We start from the raw sequence: 23,107 nt of genomic DNA, 5'->3' as shown, positions 1-23,107 counted from the left end.
ACTAATTTCCATAAATGTTACTTCCTAATTTAAGAAAATATAAGAGGGGAGCAAAATTTTATTTTTACTCTCTTGTTGTTCTTTCTTTGCTCATTCATATCATTTTAAATTTACAACCTAAATGTGAAAGAAAATCTTCTAGAATCAAAATAATAATTTCACATATAATTTTATTGGGTGATGTCAAATAATAATAACACTATACTATATAACATTAGTGCTTCTCTTTCAAAAAAAAAAAAAAATTAACATTAGTGCTTTTTCACCAAAAATATCAATCAACAAAAAAACCCTAAATGTGGTTGGAAAAACTTGGAGATAGGTTGATTCAACACTTATCCAGTATTTGCGTCTCTTTTTCTAGTAAGATAGAAATAAGTAAAAATACAGGGTAATTTAAAAAGTATAAGGGTAACGATATGAATAATTTTCAACCCATAATTATAAAACAATAAAAAAAAAAACATATTAGTTAACTTTTCTCATCCAACAAGAAAACAAGCGTTATACACAATTATAAGTCTCTATCATGATTTATGGTAAGATATTGGTAACTTGTACTAAAAGAGTTACTAATGCTACAAGTGACCAAGTCGTACAATGACCCTTTTTACTTACAAAATACCTCTTTTAAGAAACAAATTAATGTGAACTTACATTAATTTTAGGGTAAGGAAGTCTTACACAATACTTACTACACAAATTAAATAATGAAATCAAATAGATCTTATTAGAACCATAAACCTATTCCTCCACTTTGGGGCTCAAATCAACAGACCGAAGGTTTATAATCTATTAATAACAAATACTAAACATACCTTAATATCCCAGGTCATATGTCTTCTCCATGAATGCACAATTAGAGCCTTGAATTTGAGGGTTATACTCACAATTCACCAATAACGTACATTCGGTTGTACGTGATATGACCCAAATTGCTCCATTTCCATGGAAAATGCCCCATTATCTTGACTGAAATTAGTCGGCATCGACGAAGAGGCAGCTAAGAACTTCTCAATAATACCCACAGAAGCCATTTGGTCCTCTAATGGCCTCCATTGTTGTTGATTCTCAACCCTAATTCTACTATTAATAAGAGAATTAGGGTTTTCCTCACTAATTTCCAAAGGATCTTTATTCTTCATTACAAATAATGTCTTTTCTTTTCCTTGTTTTTGAATCAATAATTTCTCCTTTGTTCTTTCTCTTGCCCTAGCTCTAGCTTCCTTCCTTTTTTCATTCACATTCAACATTATTCCTCCTTTACTTTCTTTTTTCCTACTCATGCTTTCAGACAACTTCTCCTTGTTATTATTACGATCATTGATCAATTCTTCTAAAGAAGATGAAGGGTCAACAATGTTAGTAGTGCAACTCTTCTCAGCAACATCTTTAATGGCTGCCCTAGATTTGTTAAACAACCACTCGATCGTCTTGCTCGCCTTGTCGAACCCTAACATGTCTTGTAGATCAAAGAACTTCCTTGCTATATGAAGGGATAACCTCATCCTTCGATCTCTCGGCCCGTGAGCCGTGTTTATCTTGCTATGTCTGTCTTTCTTTGTCCTCCTTTTCGATCCCACGCCGTCGTTTGCCTTCTTTTTTATCTCCTTCGCCACCGTTTTTTCACTGGAGTTTTCCTCAATGAGGTGTTTGTTGGTTAATAATAGTGGTGTTGGTGGTGGTGGAGGCTGGTAGGTTAAAATGGTGTCTATGAAAAGCTGCTCATCATCAAGCAAGTGTGATGGGAAGTTGTTCAAGAGATGATCATCAAAAGGGTGGCTGCTCCCTTGATCAAAACTATTATTTGCATTATTGTAATCTGGATCAAACATTGTTACATTTATTGTTCTTGTGATAATAAATTATATTACTCCTGTGTTTGCTTTAAGAAAAATATTAGGGCTTATTCCCTAATTATAAGCTAGAGAGTTGTTAAAGCTCTGAAACAATTTAGGGTTTCTATAGGAGAAAAAGAGAGGTTTGTGGAACTGTTCATAATGAGTACCAAGTAAGGAAATTATTTATTATAATTTTCAACTAGTACTATCTATAATTTTAATGAGGTGGGGTGAAAGAAGTTAAAAAGATCTGATTTTACTTGCTTTGTGTGTTTATTTCAGCCCAAATTTAGGGCAAAAGATGAAGAACAGCACAGGAGCATGGACCATTTGAAGTAAAAAGAGAAGAAAGCAACATTTTGCAGTGGGTAATGTGACATTTCACGTGGTAGTAGATTGATTGAGGTTACCCCTCTCCCTTCCGCTTGTTAGAGAGAGATAGATATTGGTGTTTGATTTTAAGGAGTGAGTGAGTGATATAAGGCCAAGAAGAGTAGGGATGTTGGAGATAAGGATATCCAAGGGACCAAGACAGATAGATGGGGCATATACATAGTAGGATACCTAGGCATAGAAGGACATAGGATAATTATTTCAGCTGCTAGATGAGTGGTTTTGGGGCTTTAAAAATTGATCTAAAAAGCCCTACATATATGACCGTTGGTACAAAAGGATTGGCTACTCTTTGACCGGGGGACACAACTTAATTGTCCAACTTTTATTACACCATTTCCCCTCATAACATAGCGTTTACAAAACATATTGGGTGGATTAGGTGTAGAATAATTCACGGAGCACTCAAACTGAATTTATTATACAAAAATTGTGTATATTAAAAAAATCGATCATATTACGCGAAAACTAATTATATCATAAAATTGTCTATATTATATAAAAATTGACTACATAAAAGATGATTATATTATATAAAAAACTCACTATATCAAATGAAAACTACATATCCAATGAAAAAAAAGACTATATTATACAACAATTTGTGAACCACGTTCATTCAATTTTTTTTGTAGTTTTTATTTTCTTTTTTTTATATGTTTTAAAAAATTGGTTTTGTTTTAAATATTTCTACTTTTATATGTTTATGCTGGTATCCATAAATCTTAAGGTTGCATATCTATTGGTTATTACGAATATTTGATTTAATGGTATTTGTTTGGGCCCATTAAGCCTTAGTGGGCCACCACGCATTCCAAAGCCCTCTGCCAGCATGGCAAGCCCTCAGTGGGACCCATCCGTCTTGAATTATGTGCCCAAACTACTTCACGGATTCCAGTTCAATACGTATCAACTGACTGGATCGTCGGAGGGGCGATCCCGGAACCACCTCTGGGGTAGTCTACCCCTCGTCTTGTGCAGGTCTCTCAGTAATCTTCAAGCATCCGGCCCTCATTAACCTTAATCTCGATCCATCCTGCATAATACAAGATTTTACCTGAAACAGTATTTGTTGATTTTAGTTTGTTTGGATTCATGCAAAATTGCAAATTTTTGTTTCTCTGTATATTTAATGTCACTCAACATTAGTGTTGCTTGTTAATTTCAATGTAATTTCGGTTATTTTTATCTTTAGCCATTTTTTTTTTTCAATTACAATTAGAAAAAATTGACCTTCCATACAAGTACGTCATCAAATAATACAAATGATATTATTTTTTATTTTTCTTGATTCCGTGAGACATGAGAAACAATCACTATTGTATGAGAGAAAGGAAATATTTTTATAAGATATTGGTTGATCAATAGGAGAGACAACCCTTGGAAGGTAAAAAGAGATAAAATAGTTGCAACTTACATATAAATCTAGCGTTATCATTCAAATTATAAATTGGAAATTTCACCTATAAGTTAAAACCAAAACAAAATCTCAATTAAGATTGAAATGTGAGAACTCTTACCAATTAAACACCTACTTAATAATTTATCCTATACCTTCTTAAAACTAAATTTTCCATATTTTTAAGAAAAAGATCATTGAATGATTAAGCGCTTTTCAGCAAACAAAGTATTTGAACAGAACATTTAGGTAATCTCACCTAGATAAGGGCATGTTCTCCCCAACTTATTTTCAGTTCAGTTCAATTTAGTTCAATTCAATTCAGTTCAATTTCATTCATTTCAGTTCAATTCAGTTCAGTTCAGTTCAGTTCAGTTCAGTTCAGTTCAATTCATTTCAGTTCAGTTCAGTTCAGTTCAATTCATTTCAGTTCAATTCAGTTCAACTCTAGACAATACTTTTACTCTCACACATCACTATTCATTTCAGTCCAATTCAATTCAGTTTAGTTCAGTTCGGTTCAGTTCAATTCAATTCAGTTCAGTTCAATTCAGTTCAGTTCAGTTCAATTCAGTTCAGTTCAGTTCAGTTCAGTTCAGTTCAATTCAGTTCAGTTCAATTCAGTTCAATTCACCTATTTTATGGCGAAGAGAACAGGCCCTAAGCTCGACCCCGTTTTATCTTTCTTATTTGATAAAAAAATTAACTCTTTAATTTGTTGGTCACTCATACTGTACTTAAAATATGCATACCTTTTCCTTCCTTTCTCTAATATCTCTACCTTTGTGATAGATCAAGACTCCACGTAGGTATCATTAACATTAGAGCTTATGGTACGCTCTTAAAACGAATCACAGTGAGGGATATAGAAGTGTGATGTGTCTAAACACTACCGAACATAAAGGCAACTAATGATCAAAGAGATTTACTTCCTTTTTTTCTTACATGTTATATTTTTCAAATTATGGACTTTTAGGTAATTTTTGGAGAGAAGAGAAATAGAGAGAAAAAGAAAACAAAAGGGTCCCATGTGAACATGTGATAGGAGAGAGATAGAGAAAAATTATTGCCCAAAATAAAAGTGTGCAATATCTAATTTGAATCTTATTCAACAAATAATTACATTGTTACCATAACTAGTTCTACAACAATATCTTCAGATGCGTTTCTTTTCACCTAGTTTTTCTTTAACTATCAGAACTAACGTTCCGTTCTTTTGGATTAAATTTATGGAAATCCAATTCAATTTAAATTTTAGACAAATTCAGTTTAACTCTGTTCAGTTTATACAAATTTAGTTTATTATCAGTTTCCGATCTCAAAGTTTTAATTAAGTTCATTTCAGACAAATTAAGTTTTATATCAGACAAATTAAATTCATTTCAATTCAATTAGATCCGAAAGAATTAACAGAGCCTAAGGGTCTGTTCTCTTCGGCATAAAACAGTTGAACTGGACTGATCTAATCTGAACTAAACTGAACTGAACTGAACTGATCTGAACTGAACTGAACTGAACTGAACTGAACTGAACTGAACTGAACTGAATTGAACTGAACTAAACTGAAATGAATAGTGATATGTGAGAGTAAAAGTATTGTCAAGAGCTGAACTGAACTGAACTGGTCTGAACTGAACTGATCTGAACTGAGTTGAACTGAACTGAACTGAACTGAACTGAACTGAACTGAAAATAAGCTGGGGAGAACAAGCCCTAAGAGTATTAGAGCTTATCTCAACTTATTTGACTTATTATGCTTTCTTTGTTTCTTTTTTACTTGCAATGGTTTCACTTTTGTGTTTGCCAATAAATAACTTCAAATAGTAATATATTTAATTATTGATAATTAATTTTTTTTCCTAAAAAGTTAGATTATTCAGAAAATATACATTGAGACGAATCTAATGAGATCTCACATGAATATGTTTTTCCTTTACTATAAATTACCAAAGACAAACTAATTAGAGTTTGTGAACAGTGTGAAAGTCTAAATGTTGCAAGTAAAAAGTAACGGGGGAAGTATAAGGTGTTAGAACACTTATTATTATTTATTAGAACTTAACTAAACTTATTTGATCTGAAATATATTATTTCTATAATTCTTTTCGTTAAGTAAGAGTAAGCTTTTTATTGAACAGTTAAACAACTTTACAACCTAAGCAAGCTCAAGAAGAGCAAAAAAAGCCAACTAAACACCTTTACGGCCAAAACAAAACTGAAATAGCAAATTATGCTAAAGAATAAAACCAAATTCTATCCGGCCTTGAAATTTTCTTAGGAATTACAATCAAAATTCTACTTTTAAGCACCATTTGCAGCATTCTAGTAGTATAAGCAAGAGTTCGGATCTTCTGATTCCACAAACCTTCATTCCTGCCGTGCCAAATTAAGTACACAACTTAGGGATGGCAACGGGTAGGATCCGGGTAGGATCCTCTAGGATCCAGATCCAGATCCGTTTTTAAACTAAGGATCCAGATCCTACCCGGATCCGATGGGTAATAAATTTGAGGATCCAGATCCAGATCCGACGGATCCTACGGATCCGGGTCCAAAACGGATCCAAAACGGATCCTAACTTATTTTTCTTGAACAAAATTCAGCATGCAAACTTGAACAAAATTCAACATACAAACTACATTTTCACAAAATAAACACAAGAATATGATTATACACAATGATACAAAGTAACAACAACAACAAACATCATCAAAAGTAGACAAATAAAAGAGTAATTTCAACAAACTCCATCAATATTCCAGAAAATCAACAAGATTTGCAATAACAATAACAATGATACTCAAATATAAAAATTTAACGGTACTTAAATATAACAACTCAATTATGCTCAAATAGAAAACCGAAATTATGCTGAAATTCGCGAGCAAAGTGATATACATTGATAAACTAATGGAAATCAACAACAAAAAACCAACGAAAATACTCCAAATAACTTTCGAAAACGTAAAGCAAATCGAAAATTAGGGTTCCGGCGAAAAAAACGGCCAAATACCTGCGTGCTGCGACCTGCGAATCTGCGTTGCTTTGGCGCGGTGGTTCGCTGCTTTGGCGCGGTGGTCTTACTGCTCGCCGGCCGTCTGAGTTCTGGCGGTAGTCCGGTGCCGGCGTGAAGGCAGCGTCACTGGTGAGGGATGCGGCAGTGACCGAGTAAGAGTCTAAGAGAGTGAATGTTTGAAACGGCTAAACTGCTTGAGTTCTTTAGGGTTTACTTTTATATTTTTATTTAATATTTTATTTTAACTTAAAAAAAACGGGTAAACGGATCCGGATCCGGGTAATTTTTCATTACCCGGTCCAGATCCGTTTTCAAACACGAGGATCCAGATCCTACCCGGATCCGTCGGGTCCAAATTTTGAGGATCCAGATCCGCTAAAAACGGATCTGGATCCACGGATCCGGGTCGGGTCCATTACCCACTGCCATCCCTAACACAACTGTAGCCACAATAGCTTGGATCACATGTCTTCGGAATTTGGAAGTTCTGCTAATTGCCTCACTAATTCTTCAAATTGTGTAGCTTTCTTCCACATAGTAAAATACCTGAAAGGTTTTTTTACCATTACTCTCATCCATATACATTGACGGCCCGTTTGGTAGTTGGTTATAAATGGTGGTAATGAGAATGAATTCATGTGTAAATTTGTGAAAAATATCATTGTCCATTCCCATGGTAATGCTAATTTATCCTAAAATGTCCACTTTCCTTCTTGAATTTTCATTCCCATCCAATACCACCTTGTAGGGTGGTAATGAGTGGTAATGAAAATTGCTTCCATTTGGAGACAAAAACACAAGTTTAGGGGTGAGATTGCTTGCCCATGGAGAAAAAATGCCTCCCCATGGAGATTTTAAGGATGCTTCCCTAATAAAATTACACTTAAAATTCATTCCCATTACCGCAATTTATTAACAACTACCAAACGGGCCGTGAGCGTAATGTGGGGAATGATCAAATTCCCCTTCATTTTGGAAATTAACTTCTGTAGTGGGAAATTGGTCTTGCCATGCCTGATTAGCAATCATCCTGTCTAGTTTCGAAAAAAACCCTATCTTCTCCAGCTTGCTTATTATTCCATGTGAAAAAGTTGCTAGAGCATTTGATATCAGTAAGTGCACATGCCTCCATGCACTCTCTAATATCTCTCACTTCCACCTCCCTAACTGATGAACATATTCTTTCATCAACATTCATGACACAATTAAAATCCCCACATATCAACCATGCTGCATCTGTTCGATCTTATTCTTCTTATGAAATCATTTGTTCTTGCTTTATTATCTCCCTACAAGGTACTATTAATATTTAATACTTCCTCCGTTCCATAATAAGTGAAACACTTACTATTTTAGAACGTTTGAAAATAAGTGAAACATACCTTAAATGGAAAAAAGAAAGTTATAAAATGACAAGAATACCCATCACAAACTAGTGTGGTTTGCTTTTCTCTCTCCTCCTTTTGATATTAGAAAGGGTATTTTATGACTTTTTGGCTTTTGAAAGTGATGTTTATTAAATCTTGTGCCCAATCCCTATATTTCACTTATTATGGAACGGAGGAAGTATATGAACATGAAGTCGATCTAAGTAAACACTAGTTTAAGTGGGACCCAAATCATTTAATTTACTTAGCCCTAACTAATTAATTAACCGATCTGCTTGCTTTAACTTATAGAGATAAGCTAGTCTTGCAAGGGACTATACAACTGAAAAGATAAGAGAAGCTATTTTTTCAATTCCTGGAGATAAAGGTTATGGAGCTCATTTTTAAAAAGATGCATTGGTTATTGTGGGGCTTGAAGTTATAGAGGTTGCATTAGATTTTTTCAGGATTGGATGATTACTGAAAGAAGTTAATAACACAATCATTACTCTAATTCCAAAGAGTAAATGTCCTAATAATGTGGGGGGATTTTAGACCCATCTCTTGTTGTAATGTATTTTATAAGTGCATTACAACGGTGTTGAGTAATAAACAGAGAGCTATTATACCAGACATAATTGATGAGAACTAGGATGGCTTTGTTCATGGCAGGTATATTGTGCATAATATTATGATCATTCAGTATTTAGTGAAGCAATATGGGAGGAATTCAGCAAGTCCAAGTTGTTTGATGAAAATTGGCTTGCAAAAACATATGATATAGTTGACTGGGGTTTTTAGAAAAAATGTTAATTCATTTGAAATTTCCAGCTCACTTTATTAAGTTGGGGATGGAGTGTGTTACAACACCATTTTTTCCCTAAAGATAAATGGTTCCTTGCAAGGTCATTTTCAATCTAGAAGAAGGTGATCCAATGTCACATCTCCTCTTTGTGATTAGCATGGAGAATTTATCTAGAATACTCAGGAACATTGACGAGCTTCCTTAGTTTCATTTTCACCCTAGGTGTAGAGCTGTGAAGCTTATACTGTAGGAACTAAAACCGCTAACAACATAAATTAAACTTATCTGGAAAACCGTGGCGTGAAGAAATCACTGCCTTAAAGTTGAATTTGCCCCGCTACAACACACGGCCTCATAGCAATCAACCTCCAGGGGTACACGGTCTCTGCGTTTCCAGTGTAGATGGAAAAACAGATTGAAAACGTTCTTGAATATTGCCCAGAAAGAGATTTTAGAGAGGAGAAGAAGAAACTGTGTTTGATATTCTGTGTGATGAATGAGAACAGAAACCTCGGTATTTATAGAAGAATAATACCGGAAAGTGGAGGAAAACGTGGTTAATAACGGACACTTAGTGGGAGGATTAATGGCACGTAAATAGGGAATAACGGCTCATTAAGGGGAAAACGGTAACTTAATGACTGATTAAAAACGGTCATAAAACTGACAGATTTTTGACCCAAAACTTTAGTTAAGTTTATTCCCCAAGGCCCAAGGCCCAAGACCCTGGCCCGGACCGGGCGGGCGCGTGTGGTAACTCCACTCACCACAAGCCCACTAAAAGTCCTTTTGTCACACAACTCAAAGGGTATAGAAAGTGTAATGTATATAAACCCCTTACACTTCCTCATATTCTATCAATGTGGGACTCTTCACATTCTCTTTTGAAGCAACTCTTGAGTTTCATTTAAAACACATTTTTAATAAACTCCAACATATACATTTATGTTTTGCGGACGATCTTATATTGTGTTGCAGAGGGGATTTCAATTCAATCTACATCATGCTTCAAGCCTGTAAGCTTTTTTTTTGAAGCTTCAGGTTTGCAAGCTAATCAAAATAAGTCTGTTTTTTATTGTTGTGGCGTGAAAGAGGAGGACATAAGGAGAGTGGAAGAGGTGTCATGATTTAGTAGAAGCAATATGTCATTCAAATACTTAGGAGTCCCCATTTATTTGAGAAGACTTTTGGTTGCTCATCGTGATGGGTTAATGGACAAAATGATCTGCAAAATCAAAGTGTGGAGTTCTAGAAATTTATCATACATGGCTAGGGTATTTCTTATCAACTCAGTCCTCATGAATACTCACATGCACTAGGCTCATGTTTAGTGTTTTGAAGGAGATTAATAAGGTTTGCAGATCTTTCTTATGGATTGACAAGTCTACTCTCAGAAATCTGGCTCAGTTGTTTAAGACAAGCTCTAATGTGATAAGAAGGAAGTTGGGTTCGGGATTAGAGATATTGATAAGTGGAATCTTGCTTTTATGGGAAGGCATATCTGGGCTATTGCAGCTAAAAAAGGCAATGCTTGTATGAGATGGGTGAATGCAGTGTATATTCATGATAATGAGTAGTGGGATAATGTTCCAAGCTAGGGATCCAGCTGGTATTGGAAGAAAATTTGCCAAAATAGAGACAATCTCAAGCATTACTTTTTTCTAACTGACTTGAGAAACATGGATGTCTAAAGGTGTTAAGAAAGTGTATTCTACTTTGGTGGTTCATTAGGAGCAGATTCATTGGACAAAGCTAGTTTGGAACAGGTCAAGTACTCCTAAGCACAGAATAATCACTTGGCTAGCTTTCCAGCAAAAATTACAAACACTTGAGAAGCTCACTCAAATTGGAGTAATCAATAATAGCACTTGTTTACAGTGGGTAAAAGAATGGTTGCATATTTAGTGTCAAGCTTAGAATTTGGAAAGGATCATGAGATGGTGTAGTGCAAGCACGGAACACCCCTGTACAAGGCTAAAAAATGTTCATTGTTATGCAGAAACGGAAGCAAGTTAATATAAGATTGAAGGAGCTGAATAAAAGAGGGTTTCATGATCTACAAGTAGAGGAAATCAAACCTCAATAGGCTATGATACATGCTCAGCAACAGATGCATCTAAACCCAAGTGATAGAGAGTTGGCAGCTGCAGAATTAGAAGCAGTAAAAGTGTACAAAAGAAAATCATGATACATATGTCTCTTTTCTGAAGCAAAAGGCAAAACTAGACTGGTTGATAGCTGGTGATGAAAATACTAGGGTATTTTATCAAAGCATCAAATCAAGGAAGATGAAAAATCAGATATATAACATCAAGGATGAAGAAGGTAGATGGCATAATAAGGCAAATTTAAGTAGCAACTGCTTTTGTATCTTATTACAAGAAGCTACTAGGAGCTAATGTAGACCAGAGAATTGAAGCAATGGCACAGATTGTTCAAGCTGGTCCACTAGTATCCGATGAACATAGAGCAATTCCGAATGCACCATACATAACTGATGAAGTGAAAAATGCACTATTTTCCATCCCAAGGAGTAAGGCTCCTGGACTAGATGGATTTGGTTCATATTTTTATAAAGATACTTGGCATATTATAGGAGAAGATGTAGTGGATGATGTGTTAGACACATTATAGAGGGGAGTATTACTTAAGGAATTAAATAATACATCTATTACTTTAATTCCTTAGACTAAATGTCCTAGTAATGTCACTAAGTTCAGACTCATATCTTTGTTGCAATACACTTTATAAGTGTATTACAAAAGTTCTCTGTTGCAGATTGAGGCAGATACTGCCTGATATCATTGTGGAAAATCAAGGGGGATTTGTGTATGGCAGATTAATTATGCACAACATAATGGTGATTCTAGACATAGTAAAACATTATGGGAGGAACAAAGTGAGTCCAAGCTGTTTAATGAAGATAGATTTACAGAAAGCATATGATACTGTAAATTGGGAATCCTGAATGAAATGCTCATCCAACTTGGCTTTCTAGATCACTTTGTTAAGATCGTGATGACCTGTATATCTACACCCATGTTCTCCCTATTGATTAATGGACAAATGGAGGGGTACTTTAATTCTGCTAGAAGGTGGAGGCAAGGAGACCTTATGTCTTCCCTCCTCTTTGTGATTTTCATGGAATATATTTCTAGGATATTATGCAAGCTGAGTGAGTTAGAGTACTTCCACTTTCATCCTAGATGTAAAGAGATACAACAGAGACATATGTGTTTTGCAGATGATCTCATCTTGTGTTGTAAAGGAGAGTTTACATCAATCTATTTGATGTTAAGGGCATTTTAACTAGGGGTGCTTATAGAGCGAGCCGAGCCCGTAAGCTCGTTTAGGCTTGGTTCGCCGAGCTTGGGGGAGTCGAGCTCGGCTCGAGCTCGTGATTAGAATTTGCAACCCGAGCTCGGCTCGTGAGCTCATTTAGGCTCGACTCCTAAGCTCGTTTAGGCTTGGTTCGTGAGCTCGTTTAGGCTCGGCTCGTGAGCTCGTTTAGGCTCGGCTAAGGGTGTTAACAAGCTAAACCAAAACTAAACCTAACTAGGCTCGAGATCAAGTCTAAAAATTACAACTCGGCTCGAGTTCGAATAAAACTTCAAGGTTCAACCCTAAGCAAATCTAAGGTCATAGTTCATTAGACCCCAACGTTTAGTAGTTCGAATGCCTAATAACTAACACTTGTTATTCCATGGCCAAGCAAGTAGTAGCAAGCCAATGGTAAAGAGTTAGGGAGTGAAAGATTCTTTTATAAAGCCTCTAACTCACACCCTCATCCTATTCCACTGATGTGAGACTCTAGAAAGCCAAATTTCTTTCTCACTTGCTTCCATCTTGCAACATTTGCTCCCCATTGTCCGTGCGTGAATTCTCTTTAGTAATCATTCCCACTTTCTCTTTTGCTCTCCTCTTTCTATTTCAAGTGTGAGAATGATTAAACAATCACACCTTAATGAAAATATCCTTTTTAATTGTTTTTACCTTTTTTTTATCTTTCTTCTATTATATACCTTAGTTAATATCTTAAAAGAAATACTTAATATAATTTTTAATATATAGATAAATAATGTTTTTTAATATATAAAAAAAATTTAATATAAATTTTTTTTTAGTATAAAATAATAATCGAGCTATTCACGAGCTTTATGAGTCGAGATTTGCCTAGCTCCGCTCGGCTCGTTTAAGTCTCGAACCGAGTCCAAGCTCGAGCCAAGCCCGAGCTGCTCGCGAGCTTGTCAGGCTCATTATCACCCTTAATTCAAATTGTTTTCACAGTCATCAGGATTACAGGCAAATCTAGATAAATCTGCAGCGTATACATGTGGAATGAATGAAGAAGAAATCTAGAGAGTAATGGATGCATCAGGGTTCATAAGAAGCAAAATGCCATTCAGATACTTGGGAGTTCCCATCATCTCCAAAAAGATAACTGCATCATATTGTGAACGTATTCTAGAGAAAATGAATGCTAGAAGCAGAGTGTGGAGTACAAGGAATCTGTCATATGGACCTAGAACATTGCTGATTGATGCAGTGCTTCTAAGCTTGCATAGATATTAGGCTCAAGTTTTTATTATACCCAAAAAAGTCTTAATTGAGGTCACAAAGGTGTGTAGAGCTTTTTTACGAGTAGTCAGATTCATACACATAAGGCAGGAGGTATAGCTTGGGATGATACTTGTTGGAGCAAAGCATGTGGATGATTAGGATTCAAGGAAGTGATTGCTTGGAATATTGCTTGCCTTGGTAAGTATGTGTGGGCTATTTCAAGCAAGAAAGATAATGTTTGGATAAGATTATGGGTGAATGCAGTATATATTAAGGGGATTAATTGATGGGAATATACTCCTAATTCAAGAGCTTATTGGTATTGGAGAAGTGTTTCCAGAGTTAAAGAGAGATTGAAGGCTTTTTTACACAGAAAGGGAGATGTGTGAGATATCTGAATACTCTATACAAGAGGTGTATAATAAGATCAGAGGGGCATACTTGAAGTGACATGGGCTAAATAAAGCTATATGGAATAGATTGTCCATTCCTAAGCATAGATTTATTGAATGGTTGGCCATATAAGAGAGGTTGCAAACTACTGCAAGATTAGCCAGAATTGGAATTAGCAACTCAGATCGATGTCTAGTATGTGTAGATGCAGTGGAGAATCATAGTCATTTGTCTTTTCATTGTAAATACAGTAACGCATGTTTAATTTGGAGGCGTGAAGATATGGTTAAACATCCAAGCTAGCACCAATGCTTTAGAGAGGCTTCTCAACTGGGTGAAGAATAGCAGACATTCAAAGTTCAGAAAAGAAGTGATGTATGCAGGAGTTGCTGTAGTGGTATATCAGGTGTGGCAGGGGAGAAATAAGGTGTATTCGTACTAAAGTAACCTAAGTATAGAGTGGAGTATTAAACAGATCAAACAGATTGTGAGAGCTAGAATTGAAGCTATATTGCCCAACAAGATTAGTAGAGAAGATTTTAATTAGTTCTTTCAATTGTGATAGAGTAAAACTGTAATCTTGCAGAAGTGATATCTAGCCTTGTTAAGGGTCCAACCTAGTTAGTTCGTTAACTTTGGTTTAGATTAGGTGTATTAACCATTTGAAGCAATGAAAATTTACTTAGTCAGCCAAAAAAGTCTAATAGAGTTTTCAATCTTGTGGAATCTTAATTCAACTTGACAATAATATCTTGGAAGTAATATTCATCTAAAAAGTTATCTAATGATTGTGTATGTATCCTTTGATCTTTTCTAGAATTATTCACTCTAACTCATGCACCACAATGATCCCAATATTGCATTTATTGCAGACTTGGAAGAATATTCACCTCACACAAGATCACTAAGAAGTCAGAATATCCATTTTTAATTCAACTTCAAACTTAATACTGAAATCCTCAATTCTTAATTACGTGGTTTAAAGGGCTTCTTTTAACTTTGGTTGAAGCTACAATCTAAATTAGAGATATCACAACCATATTTGACAACAATGTCAAGGGTTAGGGATTATGAAATTTTGCAGCTAAAAAAGATAACGATTTAAGTTACCTGATACAACAAACTATGCAAGTAATAAAATCACTAAAATAATAAGGGAAATTCTCATTGTTAGGCTCCTAATCTTGAAAATTACCAATGGTAGATTCAGGTATTGATGGATTCAACAGTCTTTTCTTTTAAAAATCATGGCACATTATAAAAAATGATATATATAATGTTGTGATGCACTTTTTTTACAATCGTGATTTGCTTCCTGCCATCAATTTTACATTACTCACTCTGGTTCTAAAAGTTGCTAACCTTACTTAGCTTATGTGGAAGAGTATAGGCCTATAGCTTGCTGTATTGTCTTGTACGAAATCATTGCAAAAATTTTAACTAACAGGACGCATAGTATGATTGGTGAAGTTGTTGATTTGGCTCAATCTGATTTCATGCCTGGGAGGAATATTTTAGACAACATCTTGTTTGCTACTGAGCTGATTAAAGGCTACACAACTAAACATGTCTCTCCAAGATGTATGTTGAAAGTGGACCTCAAGAAAGCATATGACTCCATTAAATGGTCATTCTTGAATTCAGTTATGGCTGAACTAGGATTCCCTACTCAGATCTTGAAATGGGTCATGGCTTGTATTAGCATAATCTCTTACTCTGTTGTTGTGAATGGCATCCCTAGTAAGCCCTTCAAGTCAATGAAAGGGCTCATGCAAGGAGATCCTATGTCTCCTTTTCTATTTGCAATTGGTACGAAGTATTTATCTAGATCACTGGGGGAGTCTCAAGCACATTCCTAACTTCAATTTCCATCCTAGATGTGAAAGGCTTGGAATCACTCACCTTATGTTTGCTGATGATCTGCTTATGTTTGCTAGAGATGACTCAAGCTTAGTACACTTGCTCTTTGATGCCTTCAATAAATTCTCCAGCGCTTCAAGGCTTGATGCTATTCTGGACAAGAGTAATATGTACATAGCTGGTGTTAATGATGATGAAAAAGCCTCTCTGCAGTAGATTATGAATATACCTTTTGGTACCTTCCCATTTAGGTATCTTGGAGTTCCCCTTACCACTATCAAGCTCTATTATGCTTAGTGTAAGGAACTCATTGACAAAACAGTTAGCAGGATCCAATCATGGGCTGTAAAGAAGCTGAGCAATGCTGCAAGGCTGCAACTTGTACAACGAGTGTTGCATGGTTTCCAACTTTATTGGTGTCAGACATTTGTTCTTCCAAAGAAGGTGATCAAGAAAGTTCAAAGTCTTTGTAGAAGCTTTAGGTGGACTGGCCTTGACACTAATACTAAAAAGGCTCTTGTGGCATGGGACACTATATGTCTGCAGAAAGTGTGTAGTGGGTGGAATATCAAAGACATGGTTATATGGAATAGAGCTATTGTAGTTAAGCAGTTTTGGGCCCTCAACCAAAAATAAGATTGATTATGGATCAGATGGCTCCATGCATACTTCAAGAGACATCACGTGGCCACCATGCCTATTCCCCAAAGGCTTTCTTGGCCAGTGAAGAAAATCCTTAACAGTAGAGATCTCTTTCAAGAGTTCAATGCTCAACAGATGCTTGAGAGAAAAGTGTTCTCCATTAAGAAACTCTACAAATGTATGCAAGGGGAGCATGATAAAGTCAATTGGAGGCGCATCATTTGCAATAACAGTGCAAGCCCTAAAGCTATATTCATCACTTGGTTAACTTTACATGATAAATTGGCTACTAAGAGTAGGTTGTACTCTGGGGGCATTGCTCCAGACAAACAATGTGTACTTTGTGAAAATGCAGATGAAACTAAATCCCATCTTTTCTTTGACTGCCCTACTGCTAATATAGTGTGGAAGATTTGCCTGCAACAGATAAGGCTAACTTACCACAAAAGAAATTTTTGTGATGAAGTTCAACTTGTTGCTAATAGAAGTCACAACAAGTCCCCTCAAGCTCAACTTTATACTATGTTTTTTACTGAGGCATTGTATAGACTATGGACTTATAGAAATAGTAGTCTGGTGTTTGCTAGAGTCAAAGTTGATACTCTTGTTCTATGCAAGCAGATTATTTTTAATGTTGCTTGTAGATGTGCTGAAGATGTTAGGAGACTTCTTATAGTTTAGATTTCTGCTCAGCCTATTGAGTAGTATCTAGGTGTTTGTGGCTTTGTTCTCTCTTGTAGGGTCATGGTAGGACTCCCTTGAGGTGCTTGACTAGTTGTTGTTTGGTGGTTTGTCTTGTTTTGTTTTTGATTATCAATAACTTTGAATTGTCAAAAAAAAAATTACCAACGGTAGATTCAACTTTTATTTCTTCCAAGTGTTATGCCTCAGTTTTTGTAACTTAGCCAAACATGATATTATTAATGTAGGATATTTTGGGGTAATTTATGTGGAAAGATTAACAATATGAGAGATAAAATAAAATAGCGTACACCCTTAACATACTAATAACTTGACATTACAACTTAAACACTCAAGTTATTTTTAACTACTCCTCACTCTTACGTACTACAGATGCTAGTACTTACAATATTGATCACAACACTCAAATGTTGCTGGATACAAATTGCAACATACATACAACACCTATTTATACTACTACACTCTACTATTGCTTTTGCTCCTTTCACACTAGCAATTAATGTTTGGCAAAATTTTCAACTAAGGTGTACTATAGGCTTTAGGGAGGAGGTGTAGGACGGTAGATTTTACTATCTACATTAGAGTATCAATATTTGACCAAAGTAGGAGATGTATTTAAACAATTAAGACATATACATTAATTTTATGTTGAATGTTATTGTTTTTTTTTTGTTTGGGCTTATTATGGATGTCTGATGACATACCTGGTTTGGATTTTTGATGTAGCACTCTTCTTGACTAGTTCGCTGTTTTGGTTACTGGTCTTATGTTGTTAATGATATTTTGTTGATTGCTTATATATAGATGCTTTATATATGGTAATGATCTTATGTTCTTATCAAATTATGCATGAACAACGTTGTATGCTAGATGTATGTATCATATATAAGATTTGGAAACTCTCTTGAAACCCACCTTCAACTTCTTAATAAGCTGTGGAATCTCTGTTGAAAAGCAATCCCACCCAGCACAATATATACACCAGAGTATTTGCAGATTCTTTAGTGCACTCAGCTGTAATTTTTTAAGTGTCAAAGCGCATTTAAATGGTAAATATAGATGCTTAAGTAGTGTAAGCTTTCACAAGACATGAGGAATTTGTACATTAATATCAAAATCATGTTCCTGTAATCTAAAGTCAATAAATTCCTCAACTTCTCAATTGACATGGGAGTTATGTAATATTTGAAGCTCGAATACAGAGATACCTCAAGTGTATCACGCTGCCAATTCATGAACAATGACAAGAATAGAAGAAAGTCAGTGTTAGGCTAAGAGTGAAAATTAGGAGAGTTGACTTAATTATACCAGTGTTAATAGGGGTTTGCAAAAGTTAACAAAAGTATTAACATTCAACATAAAATTGACGTTTAAGCCTTATTAATGCCGCGTTTTGGCTAAATTATGAAAATTGAGGCCTAGTAATAGGATAAAAAAAAGTTGAATCTACCATTGAGAATTCTCAAGAGTAGGAGCATACCAATGGGAATTTCTCTAGATAATAATGATACAATTCCTTTCCGGCTCTTTAAACTCGAACCATCGAATTTCATCATCAACGTACTTCAAAAATCTTTGCTACTCGCTATAGGGACAAATGCCAAATGTGTCATCAAGGAGTCACAACAAAAAAATACATAGCTACAAACAATTTATTAGGATTAGGATCCCACATTGTATTGCAGTAGCGGGTAGGAATGATCGAACTGTAGAATCGTAAGATACTACAAACTAGGTAAAATAGTAATATTTATGCTACAATATGGTGCAAAACTCATATTAAGAATTTTTTTTTTTTGAGGGAGATATTAAGAATTTTAACATATTGATAATGACATTTTTTCATTCGCAAATGGTGATAGTAGTTTAATGCTTTATGATTGATGTAACGCGCAACCAAAATCTAATAGGAGAAATGTAATAAGTCAAATTAGTTTATAATTTTTTAGTGATAAGATATGATCATAGAACCATAAGTTTGTGGAATCGTATTAGGATTGTACCATATGAATTTTTGTATTTGGTAGGATCGAAAGATCCTACAAAATTAAGATTCTACATAAAATTGGGATGTGTGAGGAATTTCAAGATCGTAAAATCTAGGATCATAAGATTTGAATTGAGATTTTAATAACAATAGCCACAAGCCTACAAACGCACATAACAAATAAACACACACGTCAGCGGAGTAACCAACAATTTTCGAATAATCAATCATATAATAACTTAAGGAGCACAAAAGTGTACAAGAATAGACGGAGCATGCTTATTAACTCTTCCACATAAAATCACAACAAAGGAAGGATTTATTATTTCTTTTATAGAATTTCGGCCCCAATAATTATTGTAGATTCAAGTCCATCAATTATAAATGTGAATTCTATTCCACCACTTAATAGGGTATAACCATCAAATAGGTTTTATTCCTTTAATAGGTGTATACACCCCGAGTGAGTGTTTTTAACTCAAAGGAGTATAGTAAGCGCAAAATCTCGCCACATGGCTCCGACTAAATAATAAAGTACATTGATCTATGCCCAGGGCCGGCTAATGGACTGTGCAAACAGACCATCAGCACAGGGCCCCGAAATTTAGAGGGCCCAATCCAAATATTACAGCTCAGCTCTAAAAAAAAACGTTTTGGCCTTTGGGTTTAATTTTGTCTTCCTTCCTCAATTTCAGCGTGCAACTGCAAATCACAAACCACAAACCACGTTCTTCTCTCTCTCTAACTTCCCCTAAATTTTCTTTCCAATTTTCAGAAATTTATTATCTTTTGAAAATCTTCAAAATTTTTAATTTCTCAATTTCTCTTAACCACTTCCCAAAATCTCTCACTAATTCCTTATCAACCGTTGCAAAAAAATATGAAAATACCAATTCTAATTTCTCCATTCAATCTTCAATTAACGGCTAAATTTTTCATTCTTTATATATTTGGAACTCATTTCTATTTGTTCACCAATTACCAATTCATTATGAGAAAAGAAATTCATATCTTGAACTTTTTGTTATTTTTTGATTTCTGGAAATTTGGAATTTCGGAAGATCGTGAAGATTCCCGGCGTTCCGTCGACGGGCTTGTGGGTGTTGATTCTGACAGAATGCAGCAAGACAGCAAGTTGTGATCGGAGGGGAAGCACAAGTTAATTTTATTCAATTCATCAATTGGGTTTATCAATTATTAATTTTTTGTGTTTAATTTTTGGTTTGAAAAGGTTGTAATTTTCTACTCTTATGATGAATTGATGATGCGAATTACAAAGTTGTGATCATGTGATGTATTTTAAATTTTAATGGCATGATGAGAAGGAAAATTGGGGAGTGGGAATGATGCATTTTTGTGAGTTAAACATACAGAGTTATCAGGGCCGTCTTAAACATTTTAGAGGCTCAGTTCTAATTTTAAAAATTGGGCCCTTATATTTAGAAAAATGAAATTTTCATAATAAAAAAATATGTATTTAAAATTATCAAAATACAATTATATTCTTACAAATGGAATCCATAAAAACTTAAACTACTTTATTAAAATGGTAAATAAAATCTCAATACAACTTAAAGCTATTATTGACCTGCTACATAAAACGAGCTATTCTTCTAGCGCTTTTGGAAGCAAATTCGTCAACTAAATCTTCATATTGTATGGTCTCCAAAAGATCGTTCTCAATTGCTATCAAAGCTAATCCATTAAGCCTTTCTTGTACCATGGTGGACCGCAAGTAAGACTTCAACAACTTCAATTTTGAAAAGCTTCTTTCTGCAGAAGCAACTGTCACAGGAATAGTCAATAAAATTCTATACGCAACACTTACATTAGGAAAACAATCTATGCCCTTCAAAAAATTTAACATATCAATAGGTCCCATTTTTTCATGGGGCAATATTCCTCTTAGAAAATCTACCTCCACATATAATTCTTTCCCATTGATATCAGATTGATCATTATGTTTTATTGCCTCTTCAAAATTATTGCAACAAGACAACAATGTTAGATGATCCAATGATTGTAACTTGCGCAAGTTAAACAAGAATCCAAAAATACTTTCATACTCTTGATATTGCTCAAATCTCTTTTCAAGGGAAACAACAGCTTGATCAACGAGGTAAAGAAAGTAAGTAACTCTAAAAGACTCCTCCCCAGATAGCTCAACTGATGGGGTATCTGAATTCTCATCAAAATTTATCTTTCTTCTAATTATACGTCTTTGAGGAAATATTGGCTCAATATTCATTTCAATAGCAATTCCCTTAGCGTTATCCAATGCATTATAAAAGCCAGTTTCTCTATATTTATTTTGAAGGAAAAAATAAAGGGGCTAATATCATTTTTTGAAGGATATCGAGAAACTGGCTTTTATAATGCATTGGATAACGCTAAGGGAATTGCTATTGAAATGAATATTGAGCCAATATTTCCTCAAAGACGTATAATTAGAAGAAAGAGAAATTTTGATGAGAATTCAGATACCCCATCAGTTGAGCTATCTGGGGAGGAGTCTTTTAGAGTTACTTACTTTCTTTACCTCATTGATCAAGCTGTTGTTTCCCTTGAAAAGAGATTTGAGCAATATCAAGAGTATGAAATTATTTTTGGATTCTTGTTTAACTTGCGCAAGTTACAATCATTGGATCATCTAACTTTGTTGTCTTGTTGCAATAATTTTGAAGAGGCATTAAAACATAATGATCAATCTGATATCAATAGGAAAGAATTATATGTGGAGTTAGATTTTCTAAGAGGAATATTGCCCAATGAAAAAATGGACCTATTGATATGTTAAATTTTTTGAAGGGCATAGATTGTTTTCCTAATGTAAGTGTTGCGTATAGAATTTTATTGACTATTCCTGTGACAGTTGCTTTTGCAGAAAGAAGCTTTTCAAAATTGAAGTTGTTGAAGTCTTACTTGCGGTCCACCATGGTACAAGAAAGGCTTAATGGATTAGCTTTGATAGCAATTGAGAACGATCTTTTGGAGACCATACAATATGAAGATTTAGTTGACGAATTTGCTTCAAAAAGCGCTAGAAGAATAGCTCGTTTTATGTAGGAGGTTAATAATAGCTTTAAGTTGTATTGAGATTTTATTTACCATTTTAATAAAGTAGTTTAAGTTTTCATGGATTCCATTTGTAAGAATATAATTGTATTTTGATAATTCTTAAATACATATTTTTTTATTATGAAAATTTCATTTTTCTAAATATAAGGGGCCCAATTTTTAAAATTAGAACAGGGCCTCTAAAATGTTTAAGACGACCCTGTCTATGCCACTAATATATTTAATATCTTAAGGATGAAAATAATCCTCCCAATATAATATAAGTAACATTAAATTTTAATTCAATACTAGCTACAAAACAATGCTAATAATAATAACCATGTTTGCGCGCTCCTCTCTCAAAATGTTCTCTGCGTACTTTGTACGCCGGCGCCATGGCTAGGAAATATAAAGCCCAAAAGAAGGCAAATCAGGCGAACGTGGAAATGGGAAGAAAGGTAGGCGCAACTGAATCGCAGGCAAAGCAATTGAAATCAGTGGATGAGGTTCTAGGGTTAGCTGAAATCCTGGTTGAAGATGATTGTGACTCTCCAACATGTTGCAATGTTACGGGATAATTTCTCAACATGGCTGGAATCCATTAAGAACTTAGGCGAACGATTGCAGTAGGACCAAGGGAGGCGGTTACAGCTGGTGTAAGGTACAATAGATCCCTTATCGATTTTATTTTCCTATGAATCTCAAGCTGAAAATGATAATGCGAATGTGATTAAGATGGACATCACCGATGTTCAATCGGAGATAGATTTTTGGAACTTAACTAGTTACTATTACATTGTTGGTGCTGTAACATGTAGCATTCTAACAATTCTCTACTTTTCAAAATACCTTTATAATATAAAACTTAGAGAATTAACAAATTATTATCGCCCATGTGATAACGTATCGACTTATTAAGAATTTTGTAGCAGGAAACATAATAAATAAACTTTAGAAATAAAACTTAGGGCCTGTTCTCTTCGACATAAAACAGCTGAATTGAACTGAACTGAACTGAACTGAATTGAATTGAATTGAATTAAATTGAATTGAATTAAATTGAATGTAATAAATATATAAATAAT

The 23,107-nt window shown here is 34.7% G+C and overlaps 3 protein-coding genes across 3 annotated transcripts; 1 reads left to right on the top strand and 2 right to left on the bottom strand.

The window, feature by feature from the left end:
* Positions 1 to 468: 468 nt before the first annotated feature.
* LOC104896367 (transcription factor CYCLOIDEA) lies at positions 469 to 2,300 on the bottom strand. The gene has a single exon (XM_010683113.4). It carries the CDS (start codon positions 1,833 to 1,835, stop codon positions 894 to 896), a length of 942 nt encoding a protein of 313 aa, XP_010681415.2. The 5' UTR covers positions 1,836 to 2,300; the 3' UTR covers positions 469 to 893.
* A 14,027-nt stretch (positions 2,301 to 16,327) lies between these two features.
* LOC125498783 (uncharacterized) lies at positions 16,328 to 16,957 on the top strand. Its single transcript, XM_048647062.1, has one exon. The coding sequence runs from the start codon at positions 16,328 to 16,330 to the stop codon at positions 16,955 to 16,957; it is 630 nt and encodes a 209-aa protein (XP_048503019.1).
* A 3,599-nt stretch (positions 16,958 to 20,556) lies between these two features.
* LOC125498784 (uncharacterized) lies at positions 20,557 to 21,213 on the bottom strand. Its single transcript, XM_048647063.1, has one exon. It carries the CDS (start codon positions 21,211 to 21,213, stop codon positions 20,557 to 20,559), a length of 657 nt encoding a protein of 218 aa, XP_048503020.1.
* Between the last annotated feature and the right edge of the window lie 1,894 nt (positions 21,214 to 23,107).

This window comes from Beta vulgaris, chromosome 6 (genome assembly GCF_026745355.1).
Source record: "Beta vulgaris subsp. vulgaris cultivar EL10 chromosome 6, EL10.2, whole genome shotgun sequence".
NCBI lineage: Eukaryota > Viridiplantae > Streptophyta > Magnoliopsida > Caryophyllales > Amaranthaceae > Beta > Beta vulgaris.
The sequence above is the reverse complement of the archived record's forward strand: the minus strand, read 5'-3'. Positions and strand labels throughout refer to the sequence as shown.